The sequence below is a fragment of the Bos grunniens genome, chromosome 8 (assembly GCF_055505025.1).
Source record: "Bos grunniens cultivar Pamir isolate PY7600 chromosome 8, Bosgru_T2T1.0, whole genome shotgun sequence".
Lineage (NCBI taxonomy): Eukaryota > Metazoa > Chordata > Mammalia > Artiodactyla > Bovidae > Bos > Bos grunniens.
Window position 1 is genome coordinate 42636984 of NC_141172.1, and position 22322 is coordinate 42659305.

At 43.6% G+C, this 22322-nt stretch overlaps 1 protein-coding gene and 1 long non-coding RNA gene across 6 annotated transcripts in view; one reads left to right on the top strand and one right to left on the bottom strand.

The window, feature by feature from the left end:
• Positions 1-4912: 4912 nt before the first annotated feature.
• Positions 4913-22322, bottom strand: part of DOCK8 (dedicator of cytokinesis 8) — a 233481-nt gene continuing 216071 nt past the window's right edge. For all 5 annotated transcript variants that reach the window (XM_086415413.1, XM_086415417.1, XM_086415415.1 and 2 more), the window contains 4 exons: positions 20006-20149; positions 18665-18771; positions 9025-9195; positions 4913-8650 (listed from right to left, as the gene is read on the bottom strand). In XM_086415413.1, coding sequence (XP_086271539.1) covers positions 8590-8650; positions 9025-9195; positions 18665-18771; positions 20006-20149 — 483 coding nt within the window. In that variant the 3' untranslated portion in view covers positions 4913-8589. The remainder of the gene's footprint in view (positions 8651-9024; positions 9196-18664; positions 18772-20005; positions 20150-22322) is intronic.
• On the top strand, positions 15594-22318 carry LOC147366980 (uncharacterized). Its single transcript, XR_015169674.1, has 3 exons — positions 15594-15679; positions 21936-22060; positions 22149-22318. It is a non-coding gene; the product is annotated as an uncharacterized LOC147366980 (long non-coding RNA).

Here is a 22322-nt window from a genome sequence, read left to right on the forward strand (position 1 = left end):
TCCGTAGTCGCAGGAAAGCCTGCCCAGCTTACTCTCTCCACTGTATGGGCTTGCCGAAAGATTCAGAGTTCAGGCAGGTGGAAACTAGTCTAGGCCAGGTGGAGGGTCTGCTCAGGAGACTTGACTAGACACCCTCACTCCCAACACACGCTTCCTCCCACCCTTTCAACCCCAGTACGCATTTAGCTGCACCTTCTGGGTTCCTCCAGCTGGAGGGGGCCTGGGAAGGAGCCCACTTTCCGCTATTACTTTACTTGATTCCCATTTTGAATTCTTTATCCTGCAGCTTCACAATTCATGAGTAAAAAGGTAGCTGGGCCTCCAAGAATCCCCCCTTGATACTGTGCAGCATCTCCCCTTCCCAAATTTTTAGCTACTCACTGCCAGATGGCCTGAAGCGCCTTTCTGCTCCTGATGTCATCAAGAAGACACCCAACATGTGCGCACACACAGCAAAACCTCCTGGGCGGGGCTTGATTTCTCTAAGCCATATTTTTAAAAATTATTCATTTATTTTATTTTTGGCTATGCTGGGTCATCCTTGCAGTGTGTGGGCTTTCTCTAGTGATGGTGAGCAGGGGGATACTCTGTAGTTGTGGGTGCTCAGGTTTCTTATTGTGGTGGCTTCTCTTGTTGCAGAGCACAGGCTCTTGGCACACGGGCTTCAGAAACTGCAGCTTTCACTAGTTGCGGCACACAGGCTTAGTTGCTCCAGGGCATGTGGGATCTTCCCAGATGAGGGATTGAACTGTGTCCCCTGCGTTGGCAGGTGGATTATTATCCACTGTTGTTTTTGTTGCTCAGTTGCTAAGTCATGTCTGACTCTTTGCAGCACCATGGGCTGAAGCACCAGGGAAGTCCTCTAAGTGGTATGTAAACAGCTGTTTTGCTGGGGTGTCTTGTATTCAGTTTTCTGTGGATTAGGACCATTAAGTTTCCTAATCAGCTGCTGGGCTCCATGCAATCCTCTTTAGAAACCTTTTGCTTGATATGTGTCTGATGACGTCTGTGTTTAGCTGCAAAGTGGAGCCAATGGAGTGGAGCAAGCAGACTAACACTGGGCTTCTAAACAAGCAATGTCAGCTTGTGCTCTGCTGCTTCAGTTGTCTCCGACTCTTTGCAACCCCATGGACTGTAGCCTGCCAGGCTCCTCTGTCCATGGGATTCTCCAGGCAAGAATACTGGAGTGGGTTGCCATTTCCTTCTCCAATGTCAGCTTATTCACTGCAGATTTGTCCTGGCTGCCAAGTCCTCTCTTTCTTCTCTCTTCCTATCAGGGAAACTTGCCACTCAGTAGCTTTGTTTCAAGCGGAAGTTGGCGTGATTTGATACCCTCAGGGAGTGCTTACAGGCTGGGGGACACAGGTGGGCTATTGGAATCCTTGTATTTACCTTCTAGAGGAATGCACTGGAAACAGGAGGAGAAGAGAAGCCAGGTTGGATTGGGTTTCCAAGCGCCCCTGTGTACCCCCTAGGTTCCACCAATACCCTTTCTTCTTCCACCCTGAGGGCCCTTGCTGTTGGCCTTGGCCAGATCATGTAAACCGGCACTGCAAGTTGAATAGACTAGGCATTTATTTTCTGATAAATCAGGTCTCTGTCCTGCCTGCACTTTGGCCTGCTTTTGATAAATGTTTCCAGCAGTGAATACAACATGTGTAAACTTTCTAGATGTGTCGATTATAAATAGTGTTTCCTTACATTTGGGGCAGCACTTTCGAGTTTCCAAAACACGTTTCCATACAGTAATTGTCTCACTGGATTTCCTCAATAGGATGAAAGAAGATGGAGCAATGCATCCCTATTTTGCAGTGAAAAAACCTGAAACTTGGAGAGGTATAGTGACTTGGCAGTTGCAGGAGTAGAAAGTAGAAGAGTAAGAAAGTAGAACTTCTGCTCCTTGCTGCAGAAACCTTTGACAGTCATGTAGTCTTTCTTTTTTCAAATCTCACTAATCACCCTAGTAATCTTGTTGGATAACAGAACAATTTGTTCATCCATGCCATGTTCTCTTATTGCATAAAGGAAATGATAAGGGACAAGAGAACTGATTTCTCAGTTGTATCCTTTAGAGCTCTGCCACCATGTCAATCACTCCCTTATCCAGGCTACCAGTGATTTGCCACCTTCCAATATATGGGAAAAATGGCAAAGGTGAAAATCATTAAGCTACTAAGCTAACGCCACAGAGATCATCATGAGAGCAGGAACTGCGCTGGACTCAGTAGCATCATTTGAGAGAGAGCTCTGCCTCCCCAAGATGTGCGGGAGTGTCAAGGCCTTAAGGATCAGGAATGTGGACTGACTGCTCTCCATATGGTCTTCAACTGAGGCTATGCTGAACTTCCTCTAGTCATACTACGGCAGAAAACATAGCGACCATCAGAGCTTTGGTTTTTTAACCAGGCGCTGTGATTCCTATTAAGGATAAGGTCTAAGGTGATTTAAGGGAAAATGGCAGAAAAGGGGGGGAAACCCTCTTAATTCTTGCCCATGCATTCATAATAGATAAAGTCAAGAGGGAATAGAAGGCTATTCCTCAGGGGTGAGTTGACCCTAATTGTCTTCCCTGTTTGGTGCTTTTTGCCCAGAGATGCAGAAAAGGAACAGTCTGACAGAAATCATCGCTGATGGCCACCTTCATTCAGTTGTTGTTTGGTTGCTAAGTTGTGTCTGGCTCTTTGCAACCCCATGGACTGCAGCATGACAGGCTCCCCTGTCCTCCACTATCTCTCGGAGATTATCCAGATTCATGTCCATTGAGTCAGTGATGCTATCTGACCGTCTCATCCTCTGCCATCCCCTCCTCCTTTTGCCTCCTATCTTTCTCAGCATCAGGGTCTTTTCCAATTAGTTGGCTCTTCACGTCCGGTAGTCAAAGTAATGGAGCTTCAGCTTCAGCATCAGTCCTTCCAATGAAAAATAAAGGTTGATTTCCTTTAGGACTGACATCACTTACAAACATTTTTTGAGCACCCATGATGGGCCAGGCTCTGAGCATACTATGATGAAAGACATAGTTTTGATGCTTGACTTTTTCCATTCAAACCTAATTTACTCCATTTCCCTTTTGCTCTCACTTTTCTCCCAATGTCCCTCCCAGCTGTTTTGATTCCTGGTCATTTGCATCATTTTTGGCAAGACATTCTAGAGGATCAATTCCTGATGTAGCAAAACTGCCCACATCCATCTGTCCTACTCCCCACTCTTTCAGGATAGGGTTAGCTCTTGGTCCTCCTTCAGGTACTGTTTATCCCCTTGCATCTCCCCTCCTAGAGAAGGTGCTTCTAGGTCAATGGTTGTGAACATGAAATGAAATAAGCTGTACTCCTGATTGCCAGACAAGTTTAAGTTTCTTCTTCTGAATGCATTTACCTTAAAGCAAATATCCTGCGGGCTTCCTTCATAGCTCAGTTGGTAACGAATCTGCCTGCAGTGCAGGAGACCCGGTTCGATCCCTTGGTTGGAAAGGTCTCCTGGAGAAGGAAATGGCAACCCACTCCAATATTCTTGCCTGGAGAATCCCATGGACAGAGGAGTCTAGCAGGCTACAGTCCGTGGAGTCGCAAGAGTCGGACACAACTTAGCGACTAAAGAGAAAGAAATGTTCTGCAGGGAGAATGCTTTGTTGTGGTTCTTTCCCTCTTTCTTCCTGGTTCCCTGAGAAACCGCTAGTCTCTCTATCAGTGGCCTTGTGGTTGGAGTTGATATTCATTCTGCTTCTGCTGTGAGGGGAGACCTTGCTCAGCTTAAGCCACTCCGATCAGAGTGAACCCAAAGACTTTGCCTCGGAATCCTGGAACACAAAATCTCTTTTCTTTGTGGAGCTTAGTTGTGTGAGGTTGTGAGGCTCACAATTGCCTTTTTCATGATGGATAAGCCTGGAATTTTCAGGGAGCACTGCTGAAAGCCTGAGGATGGAGCCAAAGAAGAGAAATTAAGAGATGAAAGATGGGCCCAGGACATGGGGTATGGGTCTTGAATCCAGATGGGTCTGAACCAATTCTACATCTGAGTTAATCTATTGAGTGAGCCAATTAACTCCACTATCCCCTTAGAAAACACTGATTCGAGTTTGGTTTTCTGTCCGTTACAAAAGATTGCCAGCTAAGTACTATCCTTAGGCTAAGGCTTCCTAAATGGGGTGCCATGGTGTACCTGTTAGCTGAGTTATAGATATTACTTGAGCATGATGACCCCAGCCCGTGGGAGGGGCTCAGAACAGCCAGAGTGCCAGGGATGGTCATCTCTGGAAGCAAGTAGCTTTGTGCATTTACCCCAGTGAGACAACAAATACAAATTTTTAATGTGCCCCGTTATGGTGATTTTAGAATATGTTCAAAAATTTTATAAGACTGCTCCATTCCAAAGGTAGAGCCTGCTACTCCTCTCCTTGAAAGTGAACTGAACTTTGTGACTTGCTTCTGAAAACTAGAATATGGCAGACATGAGGGAGTATGATTTCTGAGACTAGGTCACAAAGGACACTGCCACTTTTGGCTTGCTTCTGAACTGCTCATTCTGGGGGGAAGTCGGTGAGTACCCACGCAGAAGGGGTTGAGGTCCACAGGCAGAAGAACTGAGGCCTCCCATCAATGACTAGCATCAACTCTCTAAAGTTATGAATGAGCCACCTTGGAACAGAATCCTCCAGCTTCAGTCAAACCTTCAGATGGCCAGTGTCTTGATTGCAACCTCCCATGCAAGACCGTAAGTCACGCTGCCCATCTAAACTGATCTAATCCACTGGAACTGCCTCAGGTGTCGTTTGCTGCTGTGTTACATTAACGAGTTTAGGGGCTGGCTGGCTGTTACATTATGCCTTAGTAGATAACATTTACACCCAAAATGTGGAAAAGATTGAGAAACACTGCTTTAAATCCAAAAAAGAGTACACTGGTTACTGCAGACATACACAGCAATATATGAGAAACTTTAGTTTTAGTCTTTTTTTTTTTTTTTTGCAAAATACTTAGTTAGTAGCAGCATTACAACATTTGAGATAACAAGCATTTAAAAATACATTTAAAGCAAAACAAAAGCTCCCTGTCTTTGCAAACATACTTGCAAACACAATTATCAGTGACAGCTCTAAAAGTTTTTGCTTTTATAACTAATGTATTGTTATGGAAAGGACTTCTTAGTGAATAGCATTATGGCATTTAAGACAAACCCAATCAGGTCTACTCAATAAATTCAGGTTTCACTTTCCTGAGATTCTTAAGAGCTGGTGACAGTTGCACTCAACACCTTGTTACAGGAAAGGAGGCATGAAGCTAATCAGAAGGTTTCTCCCATAAGCTTGTATAGAAGTTTGCAAAGTAAAATCAAATGGGCTATCACCGCATAGCAGCTTTCTCTAACTTTCAGGACACAAAAGGCCTAATCTGCTTTACTCTTAGGAATGTCTGAAATGCTTCTTTCTTAATCCCCTATTTAGGATACATAATCATTGGAGAAGGAAATGGCAACCCACTCTAGTTTTCTTGCCATGAGAATCCCATGGGCAGAGGAGCCTGGCAGGCTGCAGTCCATGGGGTCACAAAGAGTCGGACATGACTGAGCGACTATCACTCATCATCATCAATCAGAGGACCAACGTGCAAGTTCTTTGTTTGCCATTACTCAGGTCAGTGCAGTGCCTCCACTTCACTTATAACCATTACAGAAAGAACAACTCCCCTGGAGTAGGAAATAATAACTCACTTCAGTATTCTTGCTTGGAAACTCCATGGACAGAAGCATCTGACAGGCTACAGTCCACAGGGTCGCAAGGAGTCAGAAACAACAGAGCACACCCCCACAGAACAACTAAACTATCTGGAGCTGAGAAAAGAGCGAGGGTTAGTTCAAGAAGAGTGTGAGTTAAACCAGTGTGACGAGTTCATACTCGCCAGCTCTACCAGCTTCACTTCTAGGTAAGCCCGTGGGCTCGCAGTCAGAATTTTTTTCTTACTCTAGACACTATTCCTATTTTGCCATTCTATGATCTGAGCACACAGATCAGAGGCATCATATCATAAAATTTGAGAGTTTCTAGAATTGTACCATCCAATATAGTAGCCACTAGTCACATCTGGCTACGAGCACCTGAAATGTGGCTGAACTTAAAACTGAGATTAGGTGTAAAGTATAAAATCTGTTAAGTATAAAATACATACATACAAATTTTGAAGGCTTAGTATGAAAAAAGGAATGTAAAATACCTTGTCAATAATTTTTATATTGAGTACATATTGATAATATTTTGTATATATTGGTTAAATGAAATGTATTGTGAAAATTAATGTCACTTGTTTCTTTTCCTGATTTTTTAATGTAGCTACCAGAAAATTTAAAATAACATATGCAGCTCATATTATATTTCTATTGGACAGTGCTGGTCTAGAAGCAGGCCTACTCACAGTCATTCATTTAATTATTCAACATATGTTTATTAAGTGTCTTTTGTGTGTTGAGTTCTAGGCCAGGAGACAGGAATGCAACAGTGAACACAAGTTTTTGTACCTATGAAACGTGTGGTACCCACTGTAGCACAAGAGAGACTGAAAGTGAAAGCTACTACTACTGCTACTAAGTCTCTTCAGTTGTGTCCGACTCTGTGCGACCCCATAGACGGCAGCCCACCAGGCTCTCCCATCCCTGGGATTCTCCAGGCAAGAACACTGGAGTGGGTTGCCATTTCCTTCTCCAATGCATGAAAGTGAAAAGTGAAAGTGAAGTCGCTCAGTCGTGTCTGACTCTTCACGACCCCATGGACTGCAGGCTACCAGGCTCCTCCGTCCATGGGATTTTCCAGGCAAGAGCACTGGAGTGGGGTGCCATTGCTTTCTCTGGAAAGTGAGAGCAGGGGACATTTAATCTGGAATATTTTAGGTCACAGGATTTTAGGACCCTTAGAGTTAAAAGCCAGCTCTACATGACTTAGCACCTAACCCTTATTATATCTTCTGAAGGCACTATATAATTGGAGTTGATAAAAATGGCCACTCTCGAGTCACTGAGAAAAGTTTATATTCCACACTGCCTCTTGTAGTCTGCGGAGCATTATGGCTACAGCCATACAGATGCTCTTCCTCACTAACCCGAGGGGCTCTGGAGGGCAGTGACAATGTTCTTTGACCTTGATCTCACCCAGTGTCTCCCACACAGAAAATACTAAACAACGCATGGAACTAAAGCATGTCATATGTACTCATTTAAGAAAACAATTAAATACATCATATACTTTAGGAAGAGTTCTTCCCCAAATGGCTAAAGAACAAAAGGTCTGCCATGTAAACTAGTTAAGTTTCAGTAATTAAAAGAAAAATGTCCTCTTTCAGAATATAAATTCATGCATACCTGATGATATAAATGAAAAAGTTCTGTGATATCCAAACAAAATTCTCTCTCATGACCACCAAGACTAAATATTATATATGAGGTGTGAGTGACCCTGGATAGCAGTTTGACCAAGGCCATAATTAGGCATCTTTCTTCTTCTCTGAAATGCTTTACCAAAGAGTTGTGAGTTGTCAAAATCAAAAAAGACAAGTGGTAAAAGGAAACATTTTGCTTGCAATTCTTATTATGTTTTCAGTACCAGTCAAGGTAATCAGTCATATTAAAAAATATATAATTTAATTATCAAATAATAACTTTGTTCATCTTTGTCCAAAGAATCCAAAGCTGAATATATTCTCTAGCTGATGTACACATGCTGATGGACAGCTCAATGTTCAGAAATGAAAGCAGAAGTATTATTCTTTTATAAAAATAAACTTGGTCCCAGAGAACAGAATAAAAAGTGATACAAGAGTGAGTGTAAGAAAAAAAAAAAGCCAAGCTTTAGAGAATTGTTTCGATGTTAGTAAATGCAGCATCTACAACTTTGAGCGGGTCACTCAGAGTACCATTTATCTCCTCCATCAGTGCTGGAGTGTGCACCTCTCTAACGTGTGTTAAATTAACAACGTAACAGAACAAGAAAGCAAAAATAACTGTACAACAATGAGTCCACCGTTACCAAAGGGAAGCAAGTCCACAAATAATCGATCCCCGGATTTCCAGCCTTCATGATCTTAAGATTTCTAGTAGGCCCTCCCCTCACAGATTCATTGGAATGTTTGTACTCCAACAAGCTCAGCTTTTTCCCATAAAAAGGGGATGGGACAAGTTCACTCTGAATAGGTCGGTGGACAACTTTTTCATTTTCCCTTGAGCAATTTGGATTTATCTAAATACAGGTTAAATTAAAAAACAGATGGGAGGAAGTCATCCCTTGGCTAGGCAGTGCCTGACCACTCAGCAGGAGATGTTATTTATGCCTTGTTTTGTACAATTATGTGAAAAAGCACGCCTTAACAAATAACACAGGCACCCCTGATGAACCAGCCTCCAGCATCTCCATCTGCCAAATGTCTGAAGTCTGGTCGCACCCTATTTGCGTATAACTCCCACGGTCACTTGGGTCCCAAAGCTTTCAGAGTACATCCGCTCAGGGAGTGTGTGGTGTGTCCTGTGTGGCAAATATCCTGTTTTAGGCACCAGCGGGTCCTTCTCCAGGGTCACAGAGCCTCCAGTCTTCCTGGGTGAGGATAGTTTTTCTTAGCTGCCCTGTGACAACTGGGTTTCACATTTCCTGAAACTAGATCTGTGGAAGGAGTCTCTGAAATTAAGGAGGGAAGAGAACAGAAGAAAGAAAGATCAGTTAGCCTTTTAAAGAGAGGGAGGGGGAAAATCATTCACTAGAAAAGGACATCTGTCAAGGGGAACTCAGTAAATAAGTAAGCAAGGGGAAGTGCGGCCATGCCTTTGCACTATGCCAGGAGAAACCCAGGCAATAATTAGGCCCTGGGAAGATGCTGGCAGAAGGCCACACGGAGGGGCCCCGAGAGGTCAAGGAGAAGGCGCAGGAGGATCGGGACGCCAGCAGGGCAGACAGATCACGCTCGGGCATCTTCTCTGATTCCAGGGCCCGCGCCCACCCCCAGGGGCTCTGCAGTTCTGACTGTCCTTTACCCTGCCCTGCCTTCTTCTTACCTCTTTTGACTGTCAACTCTGAATATTGGCTTGTAGAGTTCCGGAATTTTCCGCTCGATCATTGGTCGGAGGTTCTCTCTCAGCTTGTTATAGTTCTTCTTGAGTTCCTGCTGATACTCCCTCTGATCTGCCGTGATGAGACGTTTGTTTTTCTCTACGGCTTCCCCGCATCTGAGAAGCAAAATCAGGGGGGAGAAAAGGAGGTTGTATTTCAAAGAAATTTGTATATTTAACTCAGACAGGTATGCTGTAACCATAACGACCTCCAGTGAAGAACTACGACATGGAAAGCTTAACTAACTCGCCTCAGGTCACAAAGTCAATAAACCGCAAAGCCAGCTCCAGAGTCTGTCTCCCATGCGGGATGTTACATACCAAAGAAGAAAATTATCTTACTTAAACATAACGAAGCCTTTCCTTTCCTTTTATACTGTTTTACCCAAGGGAACTTACTATCAACAAACCTTGAAGGGACAACACAATGGTTGAAACTTAGCTGACATGCAATGACTAGTAGAATTGATGCTTTGGAATTGTGGTGCTGAAGAAGACTCTTGAGAGAGAGTCCCTTGGACTGCAAGGAGATCAAACCAGTCAACCCTAAAGGAAATCAACTCTGAATATTCATTGGAAGGACTGATGCTGAAGTTGAAGCTCTAATACTTTGGCCACCTGATGCAAAGAGCCAACTAATTGAAAAAGACCCTGATGCTGGGAAAGACTGAGAGTAGGAGGAGAAGGAGGTGACAGAGGTGATTGGATGGCATCATCGACTCAATGGACATGAATGTGAGCAGACTCTGGGAGATGGTGAAGGACAGGGAAGCCTGGCATGCTGTAGTCCATGGGTCGCAAAGAGTTGGACATGACTTAGTGACTGAACTACAACGACGATTAGTATGATTCAGGTGCATTGGATTCCCATGATCAACATGATTTAAACTGTTTTCCTAATAGTGGTGCTTGATTTGGGTAGTGTTATTGGGGATACCTGGGCCTCCCTGGTGACTCAGTGGTAAAGAACTTCCCTGCCAATGCAGGAGATGTGGGTTCAATCCCTGGTAGGGAAGATCCCCTGGAGAAAGAAATGGAAACCCACTCCAGTATTCTTGCCTGGGAAATCCCATGAACAGAGGAGGCTGGAGGGCTACAGTCTATGGGGTAACAAACAATGGGACATGACTTAGCAACTGAACAGCAACAACAAGGATACCCAAGCCTTGCTATCAAATCCTCCCTATTAGCACTGAACACATGTTCAGGATGACAAAGTAATCAGGTGGCATGTAGCTGTGGGGCAGGGGAAAGCCACCTGGCCTGAGCAACATTAAACCTATGGACAAAGCTTCATCATGGAATCAGGCTGCTTTAGAAGAAAGGTTTGATTCAATGCACCCTAGAAGCCTTCTGCAACTGGATTTTCACCTATTTTTTAAGTCTGACATTAATTGAAGCAAATTGTAGTATACCCAAGGTTGTATATCAAAGGTTTCAGGGAAGAGGTAGGAAGGGGAGGTATATAGTCTTTGAATCCTGAGAAATCTACATCACCCCTTATTATTTTTTTTTATTGCCCCTTAACTAACAATTATGAGCTACCACCATGTGTAAAATGAAATCAGTTTCAAGGCCCAGTTTTGTAACCTTGGCAGATGAGAGGCCTGTAGAAGTGAATTGCTAACTTGGGGATGGGCTACTCTGCAAACTTCAGAAGTAACTACACTCTCTACGATCTTTGTTATCAGAAGACATAATATCTACAGATACACATAGTGTTTTAAAAAGACAAATATATTAATAGGTAGAATGAAAAAGACTCATATTTGTATAAAGTAACTTTATGTTTTAACAAATTTTATAACAAAGTATTTCATAGATGTTATCTGTATTTCTTTCTTCCATCTGGATTATAATCTCTAGGTTTTCCTACTAAAATTAAAATAATTTTCATTATGTTAATTTAAATTCATAAATGAAAGAGAGCCATGAATTAAATTTCCCTCCTAGAGAAGAGCCAGATCTCTCGGGAAATGTATACAGGATCATATAAGTACATTACAAATAATTTTTTCAATGGTCTTATCTGTAACACTTTTATTAGGTCCACAAACATCTCAACTGTGCAGCCAGTGACACCACTGTTCCAGATGGCCCCCTCCTTTGCTGTTCACTTTGTTGACAAGTTCACTGAACACAAGCATTTTCTTACAGTCAATGTGCTGGGGTTTTTCAGCAGAGTCCTACAAAAACCAGACTGATGGGGACTAGAAAGGACAGGAAGTTGTGCTTTCAGAACACTGTTCCTGGTTTTTTGGGGAGTAACTCTCATAGGCCTCTAACTAAGGAGTCAGATGTTTTTTCTACAGAGAGGGTGGCCATGAGCCCTCACCCACTGGATCTCTTGCCCTCCCTCCTCTGCAATGCTCCTTCAGCACAGCTCACCCATCAGTCGCTAAGTATGACAAAAAATTGCTAATTGCTTCATCAACATCCATTCCCTGTCTTCCTTAACAACAGAACTCTAGGTGGTAAACCTGGGCTTCCCTGATGGCTCAGACATAAGGAATCCACCCAAATGTGGGAGACCTGGGTTCAATCCTTGGGTTGGGAGGATCCCCTGCAGGAAGGCACAGTAACCCACTCCAGTATTCTTGCCTGGAGAATCTCCATGGACAGAGAAGCTTGGCAGGCTACGTCCACGGGATCACAAAGAGTTGGACAAAACTGAGCGGCTATGCACATACACAGGTGGTATACGCACCTGGAAAACTCCATTCCCTAGCCTCCTTTATAAAAAGGGATGTCTGATGAGATATAAAATGAAGTCACTAGGAAAGCTCTTAAAAGGAGTGTAGATGTTTGCTCTTTCCTTATTTCTATTCCTGAAATGAACAGGATGTGATTGTGATTGCCAGAGCCTTAGCAGCCATTTTGTGACTATGAGGATAGATACACTAAAACCAGGACAGCAGAGCAAAAGAATGGGAAGAGCCAGGATCTCTGATGACTTTATGTGACTAACACACAGCTGTGGGATGGCTATCTCTGATCTTATTTTATATGAGAGAAAAATAAGTTTCTATCTTAAGTCACTCTTACTTCCTTTCTCTGTTACTAGCAACTGAATGTAGTGCCTAGAGAGAACTGCACTGCATAATAGTTAAAAGGACAGACTCTGGAACTGGAGTACTCACCTCTGAATCTTGCTTTGCAACTTATTGTCTTATTAGGCAAGTTACTTATGCATTCCATGCCTTAGTTTCTTCACTTGGGACATGATGGTGATAATAGCCTACCTCATAAATTTTTATAAAGGTTAAATGAATTAAATATATAAAATGCTTAGCATGTGTAGAAATTATTTGTTCTGTGTGAGAATGAGGATGTACTTTTAGAGATTTTATATTCCGGTCCATTTTTTTCACAGTTGATGAGACTAAGATGCAGAGATCAAGTAACCTGTCCAGAGTCACACACCTTTGGAGACAAAAAACATGGATGCAAATCCAAGATCCTCATGCTCCCAGGCCAACGTCTTGTCAGCCCTATCATGTGTTATGGTACAAACCTTACAGAGGCAGACGAGTCATTGGTAGATAATATCCACATTTAACTCAGATTAATTCTCTTTCCTACTCAAATAGATCCAATTTCTATTTGCTCTGTAATTTTATATTTATCAGTCACTTCATATGTGCCAAGTCCTATTCTAAGCTCTATGAACTGACTCTCTTTGTTTTGATACTAACTTTAAGAGGTTGTTACTATTTTATTCCCGTTTTATAGCTTGGGAAACTGAGGTTGGGTAACTGGCCCAAGGTCACAAAGCTAGTTAAGGCAGAGTGGATATTTAAGGCCAGGTGACTGGGCTCAAGAGCCCACAATCCTGACCCCAACACCACAAATGCTGCCTAGGAAAGACCCTGGCTCTTCCAGCTAGAAGCCAGGCATATGGTTTTGGTCTCAAGTTGGAACTGTTCTCTCTGGAGTCCCAATTTGTGGTATTCTGCTTTTCTCATCTTCCCAGTAACACTTTAGCAAGTTCCACCTGAGCTGCTGCAATGAGGGAAGAATCTGACAGAGATGCTGAAGATCAGATTGGCTCCCTGATCTCCCATGACTGGAGTGACACATATGTTCCAGGCCCTTTGAGGGAAGGAAGGATTATTTGGGGGCAAGGTGCTAAAAGAACATCAAGCCTTTTTGCAGGAGGAGCTTCAGAAGATATGAGGGTCTTGTGGGCAGAGCCACCTCAGCTGAACACCTCCCTGTGGCTTTCTCCAACCCCGTCTCCAGCATTTTCTCCCTCCCAGCCTGACCTCTACCAAACCCCAGACCCCAAGGGAAGCCTGTCTCACTGGCAGACTAGTCTAATTCCTGATTCTGCCACTTAGCTGCTGTGTGACCTTGGGCTAATCACAGTCTCCTTCAACCTCGTTTCTTTCATCTATACAGTGGGTTTATGGGGATGAAATGGTCTTGGTGTTTGAAGACCTGGCTGGGTGGCTGCCAGCGGGGAGTGCTGGGCAGCCAGTGTGGCCTGCTTCTCCTAGGGCGAAGAGCAGGTAACGGTCCAACAGAAGACACAGTTCTGGGCGTCCGCATCACACAGACGGGGAGGCACGTGTGAAAGTACAGGGCGCTGTGGGGGCAGGGGGCGCACCCCGGGGCAGAAGGGGCAGCTGCGGCTGGATCTACCCGTGTTCCCAAGCCCCTCTACCCACCTCGGATGGGCTGCCCCAGAGGGGCCCATGAAGTGCCTCCCTTGGGTAAGCCACAGTGGCCCTGTCTCCTCCTCTTAAGGGGCAAGATTGGGACTATGGGCTTGGGAATATGTCCAACCTTGAGTCCGATGCCCGGAAGCAGATTCTGAGGGCCTTCTGCAACATCCCAGAACCCAGGCGGGGGTGGGGTCCAAAGAGGTGTGTGTGTGTGTGTGTGCGCGTGTGCGCGTGCGCATGTGCACACGTGTGCTGCTCTCCTCGGCTCTCAGTTTTCTGTCAAACCTCCTACACCCACTGAGACAGGTCTCTGTGACCCTGGAAAAGGGACACAAGTCCTTCAAACATTCCCACCACAGACCTGCTCCGGAGCAGCCTCTCATGATATTTAAGGCTTTGTTTTCCCACCAAATACTCAGATCACTTTTCACCAACTGTTTCTTTTATCACCCACACTGCACAGTTGCTTTTCTTTTGGCCACTTGGACAAATTCACTCTCCTTCCTCTTCACAGACCAGAAGTCCTTTTAAGACTCTATGACCATTTGTGCAGTGAGACTCTATTGATGTATCTGAGACAATATCCCTTAAAGGCAATCTGGGACTGGTGTCATTGAGTCCTGCTATCTTTTCTTTAAATATAAAAGTAAATTTAAAAACCATTTAGTCTTTATAGGAATAAGAAAGTGTACATGTTATGGACTGAAGGGCTGTGTCCCCTCCAAAACCACATGTTGAAGCCCTGACCCACATGTGATGTGATTTGGAGGTAGGGCCTTTAGGAGGAATGAAGGTTAAAATTAGGCTGTAAGGGTGGGACCCATATGATGGAATTAATGCCCTCATAGAAAGAGACCAGAGAACTGTCTGCTGCTTCTCTCTACCATGTAAGGATACAGTGAGAAGATGGTTAAGACAGCAAGAGGGAGAACCTCGACTGAATCTGCTGGCCCCTTAATCTTGGTCTCTCAGCCTCTGCCACTGTGAGAAATAAATGTCTGTTGTGTAGCTACTCAATCTGGGATAATTTGTTATAGCGGCTTAAGCTAAGAAATACAAGAAGAAAAATTAAAAATACAGACTGGCACAGATTTCAGTGTTTTAAATGGTCTGCATGCTCTGGGGAGCAAAGGAGGGATACAGAATGCTGTACCTCTCCATCCTGGCTTCTGAAACCCGGAGATGATTCAGAAGGGGGTCAGGGCCCCAGCTTGGCAACCATCTGGAGAGCTCCATCTGGAGACTGGCTGGATGAGCATCAGCCGCAGCAGGTCAGCCTGCCAGGTTCCTTACCGCTCCAGCCAGTCTGTCACAGCTGAGTCAGAAAGGCCACCTCCCAGCAGTGGGACCCAGGTGCAGTACAACCGGGAGCGTACATTTCCGCTATTAGCAGTCAGCATCGGAAGGCTTACTGATAGGGGGCTTCCCTGGTGGCTCAGACGGTACACGGTCTGCCTGCAATGTGGGAGATCTGGGTTCAATCCCTGGGTTGGGAGGATCCCCGGGAGAGGGCAATGGCTACCCACTCCAGTATTCTTGCCTGGAGAACTCTATGGACAGAGGAGTCTGGTGGGCTACAGTCTGTGGAGTCACAGAGAGTTAGATACGACTGAGCAACTAACACTTTTTCACTTTTCCAGGCTCATTTATGTTCACCTTGGAAATCTGGGCTTACTGATATATCTATGGCCCAAGCCTGCTGTGAAGCTGGTGCTCACTCAAGGCAAACCCAGGAACACTTTCATGCCCAAACATTTCCCACTCCCGTGTCACCTCTGCAGACAGCCGAGTTGGGGAAGAAAATACACTGGTACAGACAACCTGAGCGAACAGTTTCTCTATTCATTGCAGAGCCGCAGCTTGCTGACTGGACTTGAGAAGCAATTAAGCCATGGAGGAAAGGAAGGTTTCCTCAGCTGCTACTTGTGTTGAAGGTATAAGTTACAGATCATCAAACTCACCCTTGTAAATGTACAGTTTGATGAGTTTAATCATCATTTATGTATTAAACTGTAAATGTATAGTTTAATATGGTTATGCAACCTTCCCCACAGTCTTGCCCACTACTTTTGATCCATGTAAAATAAAGTGGAAAGAAAGTCACTGTCCTCTGACTTTGACAGTGAAGTAGTGAGCAGAAGTACTGTATCGCCTGTGGCCTTGTCTCATTTGTACTAGGACTTCGCTTCGGCACACATGTAGTGTGGTGCCTGGTACAAAGTGTGGGCTCAATAACTGTTGAATGAATGAACTGGCATCTACAGTTGTTAAAAAGTGTAAAAGTAATGGCATGTTCACTGTTTTAAAGGGAGGAAAGGGGAGAAAAATGCTGAGTGACAACAGGCAGGACCTGATGGATGGAGCCCTTGGGGAGGGAGAGGGGAGGAGAAAATGTGAGATGGGGGCAATCAAGCAACCTCTACATCTTTACAGTCTCTGCTCAAAGTTCAGTTCCATCAGCCGCTTTAGCAGCACCTGGAAGCTTGTTAGAAATGCAGAGTCTCAGGCCCACCCCAGAACCACTGAATCAGAGTCTGCATTTTAACAAGATTCCCAGGTCATCTGTTTGCACAGCAAATGTTTGAAAAGCACCGACAGATGTTCTTGAGGCTTTCCCAGAACAAGGCGGCAGCCCACCCAGCACAGGGGAAGGACTACAGCTTGGTTTCCCATAGGAATCACTGGAAGGGTCGGAGAATAACATTTTAAATGGTGGATTTGACTTTGGAAAGCAACCAGTTTTGCAGGCCATCTGGGGAGAAAGATAACTTCACCAGCAAAAGTCTAATACATGACTTTGCTAGAGGATCGTTCCTAAGAAAATTCATCTCCTTTTGTGTATCTGGCCTGGGACTGGTTTGACTCAGCCCTGGTTCTCTTTGTAGTCACTTGTCCTCAGGCTGGGAGCTAATTAGAAATGCTTGTTCAGTAGATTTATAAGGACATTTTAACTAAGAAACAGAAAATCGCTTCTCTTAGCAAGCTTCCTTTTACATTTTATATTCTATTCAGAGACTTCTTTATTTAGCAATACCACTGTCTTCCCAGGCTCTCTCCTCCCTGTGCTGGCGTGCCCACAGAACGCACTGCTCTTGCCAGCTCAGAGGAGCCCAGAAGCACCAAGGACACCCCTGCCTCTGCGTCTTGTGCTCCTGTCGGTCCCTTTACCAGTAATAGCTCCATCTTCCCGTTGTCCTCTTCCTACCACCTACATACTCAAGACAAGGTGTCAGTAATGTTATCCCATAAAGCCTTCCCCAGTCACTCCAGCCTGCAACCGACTCTTCTCTTCTGAACTCCGTAACCTTGTATTTCTTGCACTCTCCACAGTTCTTAGCACAAGCTGCATAGCTTTGCTGTTTAGCCAAATAAAAATCCTCTTGTCAGGAGCTGAGGAATACCCAGCTCCTGCATTCCCACAACTACTATCACACCTGAGTCCCACTGTGTGTGCTCATTGACCATTTCACAGGTCCTTGCAGAGGTCCAGAGAGGCCCAGGTCACTGTCACCATCAGGAGCCTTTCACCATAACTCACTGTTAAACTAAGATTGACTGTTTTTTTTTATTTACTTTTTTGGCTACACTGCATGGCTTGTGGGATTTTAGTTCCCTGCCCAGGGATTGAACCTGCATCCTCAGCAATGAAAGCACAGAACCTTATCCGCTGGTTTGCTGAGGAATCCCCCCATAGCTCATTTTAAATGAAAATATGTGGGAAATATATTATTCTTTAAACATTCTCCCAATATTCTTCTAGGCTTTTGTTTTATGAAAATGCAGTATTTACTGAAGAATATCTAGTTTTGGTATAATGTCAAAATTGCTAGGAAATACAGGAAGCAATTAAAATATAAAACAATAAATATAATTTCTGTATGTGTATGTATGTACGCATATATGGATGCGTGCATACACATATACACAGCCACACACACACACACCCCTATTACTAAGCAGTTGTGATTCGCTGTAGGACAAAGAATGTCTCCTTTATACATAGCAAATTTATGTTCGCCTCACTAAAGCCTGTGAAGGAGGAAAACCTCGCCTGACAGCATTCTGGTGAGTTTTCACTGAATTCAGCAAGCTTTAACTTTTAGCCTCCTTTACCCCATCTGCCAAACAAAGATATTCCTATACTTTACAGGCTGCTCTAAGGTTCTGCACTGGTCTGCACTACAGCAGCTTGCAAGACTGCCCCAAGACTCACTTCCTATCTAGGCTCAACAGGCTGCGCTGGCAGCCAGCTCCACTGCAGAATTCAAGAGTGGAGATGAGGCTTGTCTGCCAGTGGGAACTGCCATCGCAACGACAGCTTTGTAAACTTCCAGTTACAGAGTCTTGACTCTCTCAGTTTGAGGCAGTGTCTTACATTTCTAAAAATCAGTTATTGTATGATGGGAAATTACAAAGACTGCCAATGCCAGGAAATCTCAGGCTCTAATGCACTGTGGAATATCAGCAAACTGAAGGGAGTGTGGGCTCTTTGGATTCAGAAGACCTGGTGTGAACTCAACTCTGCTACTGACTGGCTGTGTGACCTTAAGTCAATCATCTCCCATCTCTGACCCTCCATTTCCTCTTTTGTAAAATGAAGACTTACTCTATTTACACTGTGACTGTGGGGCACGTGAGAGACGATAAACGTGAAAGCACCGTGCAGTTTGTTAGTTACTAGTGCAAGTCGTGTTGCTCTGCAGAGGCCTCAGACTAAGCACGCATCCGAATCATCTGGAGCATTGTTAAAATACAGGTTGCTGGGCCCCATCTCTGGAAATTCTTACTCAGTGTGTCTGACTGGTATCTGAGAATCTGCCTCGCTAGCAAATTTCTCAAGGGATGCAGAAGCTGCTGGCCTGGGAACCACACTTTGAGAACGACAGCTCTACTGAACTCCCAGTCATTTCCCCTCTTACCGCATTATGAATTCCTTAAAGCATAATCTCAACTTGTTGTGATGCCGATAAAGTTTTGGGTCAGCTGGAATTTCAGCCAAAAATACTTGGGCTACTTCCAGTGGTCCCTGATAGAAAAAAGTGAAAAACATTACTGATGTTGGAAAGAAAGTGAAATTACTTGGGAGAACATGTTGGAGCAACTTCTTAGTTTGAACGTTTAATTTTGTAGTTAGTTAAACTGAAACAAAAAATCAAGGAAGGTCTTGAACTTAGGAAAATGTTGATTCCCTAGGAAGAGTCTACAGATTTAGGAGAATATTCAAAAGCATAAATGTATTTCCTTAATCAAATGCTATTAATAATAGATTTTCCTTCATATATAAAGGTAATATACTACATCAAATGGTATATGATTAGAGTTGCTTTCCTGAAAATAGGGATTGTCTTGATCCATCCATTCATATTCATTTGTCTAGCTGCCCTAGTGGCAAGCACCATCTTGTGTAATTTCTGGCTTGAGTCAGAGATATGCAAATTATATGCATAATCCACATGGTTGTGGGCTTATAAAGTCTTCCATTTTCATTAAAAGATTGGGAATTACAAAAAAGCAAAAGCTTCTTAATATTTTCTGATCTTGGAAATGTAATGAATACCATTTCTGTCACTTTGATATTCTCTGGGCACAGAATTTTTGCAGGGGAGTTCAGCTGTGCAGGGTGAGGAAAGGGTCATGATACTCATTGAGTTTTGAGTGTGAAGGTGTGTAGATTTAGTTCTGAAATTAAAGAAGCACACTGGACAGAGAGAACTGTTAGAACTCCCTCCATCTGAGGCTGGATCAGTTCCATGGTGAGACTGGAGTTAGAATTCTAATGAATCTGAGAAGACTCAGTCCGTTTTGAAGAGGCCCAAGAAGCAGGGTTCCCGGTCACTCCTGCTTTGCAGTGCTCCTGATGTACTGGTTTCATCTGACTGACGTAGGAGGTTGATGTTCTAGACCCTTTCCTTTCTCTCCTATGGAATTCTTAAGATTCATCTCAAGCCCTGCAACAACTCTGCCTAAAGTGGAGATGACTAAGCACTCCACTTGGATCATATGCCAGAACTGGCCCCAGCTGAAGACTTCTCCAAGGAAATGGTACTGCTGAGACATGGGCCACTCAGCTCTAGGATTTCTTACCTACCTTTGGTTGTTACATGAAGCTGAAGAGACCTCAGGTGTTCAGTCTAAGTTTAAGAACACTTTTGGCATGTTGATCAGACTTCTCATTGACTTCAAGGAAGGAGGGTGCAGACATATAATGAAAATCAAAATAACGAGAACCAGAGGAGCTGCCACCAGCTAGTTTTGCTTACCTGATTGACAGTAGCTCCAACAGAGCCTTGCAGCACCATCTGAAGCATCTTGGCATCAGGAGGCTCCTGGTTAATGGCAACTGCTAATTGCAGAGTCTTCTTTTTCATATCTTCAATGGCAACTTCAATTGGTGTCAAAACAAACTGAACGTGAGACATAAATGTAGGGAAGGTCATTGTCGGGTCTTATAAGCCATGAGCAAGCATGGTGCTATGACAAAGAGAACACTTGGGTTTGAAGCATCAGTGAAGGCTTTCAGAGCAATTTAGAATAATCTTGACAGGTTAAGACGAAGGAAGAGTCTAACATTTCTTGAGTACTTATTATGTACTGGAAGCTTTACATACATTTATCATTTACTTTTTAAAACAACCTCCTGTTCTCTCTACTTTACAATCAAAGAAGGATTTGTAAGGTGAAGTGCCACAAAATGACACCAGTCATAAGTGGGGAGGTCAGATTTTGACCACAATAATATCCACATTCAAAATCCATGTTTCTTATACACTGTTAGGTTTCCTTTCCTATTGTTGAACAAGTTACTTTACTTAAAATTGGGAAAGCACAGTAATCAAGACTTTCTTCTCCACAATAACACAAGATTTTTGCATCATGTGTGCTTTCTCTAAAAAATCACTTTGAAGGTGAATTCTTGATAAACAGAATTGTGTTCAGGGTCAATCTAGTTGTTAAGTTCTGTTGGTTTGGAGTATGGTGTAAATGTTATTGGTGGAGTCATGTCCCCTCCAAATTCAGGTGTTCAAGTCCTAGACCCCAGTACTTCAGAATGTGACTTTAACTGAGATAGGGTCTTTACAGGGGTAATCAAGTTCAAAGGAAGTCATTAGGATGGGCCTAAGCCAACATGACTTACATGTCCATCTAAGAAGAAATCTGGACACATGGATATGCACAGGGGGAAGATGATGTAAGAAACACAGAGAGAAGGCAGCCATCTGCAAGCTAAGGAAAGAGGTCTGGAACAGAACTTTCCCTTATGTCTTTCAGAAGGAACCAATTCTTCCAGTGCCTTGATTTTTGACTTCTGGTCACCGGAACTATTAGACAATTAATTTCTGTTTCTAAGCCACCCAATCTGTGGTACTTTGTTATATTAGCCTTAACAAACTAACCTACTGACATTCTTGGAGGAACTACAAATGGCCAAGAAAAATTGTGAGGACTCATTACTGAGACCATGATTTTATTTCTGTGCTGTACCAACCTGTCCCAGTGCTCAGAAGTCTAAAAGAGTAAGAAATACAGCAGATGCCTTAAGTGAACCTTCTCTTAGGCAAGTCATCAGTTTCGGCTTTCTTTGCCCTCTGTGAAACCCATACTGTGATGTGGTTGCTGAACACATGAGCGGGCGGGCAGCTCTCCAGGAAGCTCGGTCCCTGTGCTCCTGCACAAGGAGGTGTGTTATTCACCACAGTTCATTTGTGTTTGTTCACCAACTTGCTTACGCCTGTCATACTTGTTATTTTAATGACCTAATCTAATTCAGTAATGCATAAACTGGTGAACTATGGGTGTGGAAAGAAGAGTGGTTTCTATGAAAACCAAGCTAATGCTTGGGCAAGACATTGTGAAACTGAGTTGCTATAAAGATTCCTGTCTTATTAGGTGTGCTCAAGACAACGGTCAAAAGCTACGGGCAGAAAAAAAAAAAGTCATAAAATCTAGAAGCATTCTGCTCTCACGCTGTTTTCCATAGTTCTTTAAGCTCTCACTCTGCTTTGCAGAAACCAAAACTGAACACATGGACATTGCATCATGGGTGAGGTTTATACAAGAAAGACAATGCTGAATTGTGATCAGCCAACCCTAAATCACAGGCAAGGCAGTGACTCTACACAAAATGAATGACAAATTAATGCACATGTACGTCTTTTAAACTAAAAGAAAATGCTTATGTCTAATTTTCAGCAATTCTGCAGCTTGAGACATTTTCTTGATCCATGAATTTGAGGTCTTTTGCTACACATGGAACCAGAAGAGAGAGAGAAAGAGGTCTTTCCTGTATCAACGTTTAGATAGGGAAACTGATGAAGGTAAGTGCCTCGTGCACTCGTCACAGGGGGATGCTGGGACTAGAAGACAACTGATCCCCTGTCTAACTGGCATGGTGCCCTCCTACAGCTCAACATCAACTCCTTGGGGCTACTCACTTGCTGTTCCTGTCTCTGATAATTAACAACACAATGCTGTTGGAATCACCTGAAGCTTTCAAATATGTAAAAATTTAAATAAAATCTTTAAAATTTTGATATTTCATGTAATTTAACATTAAAATATAAATACAAAGTAAATGTT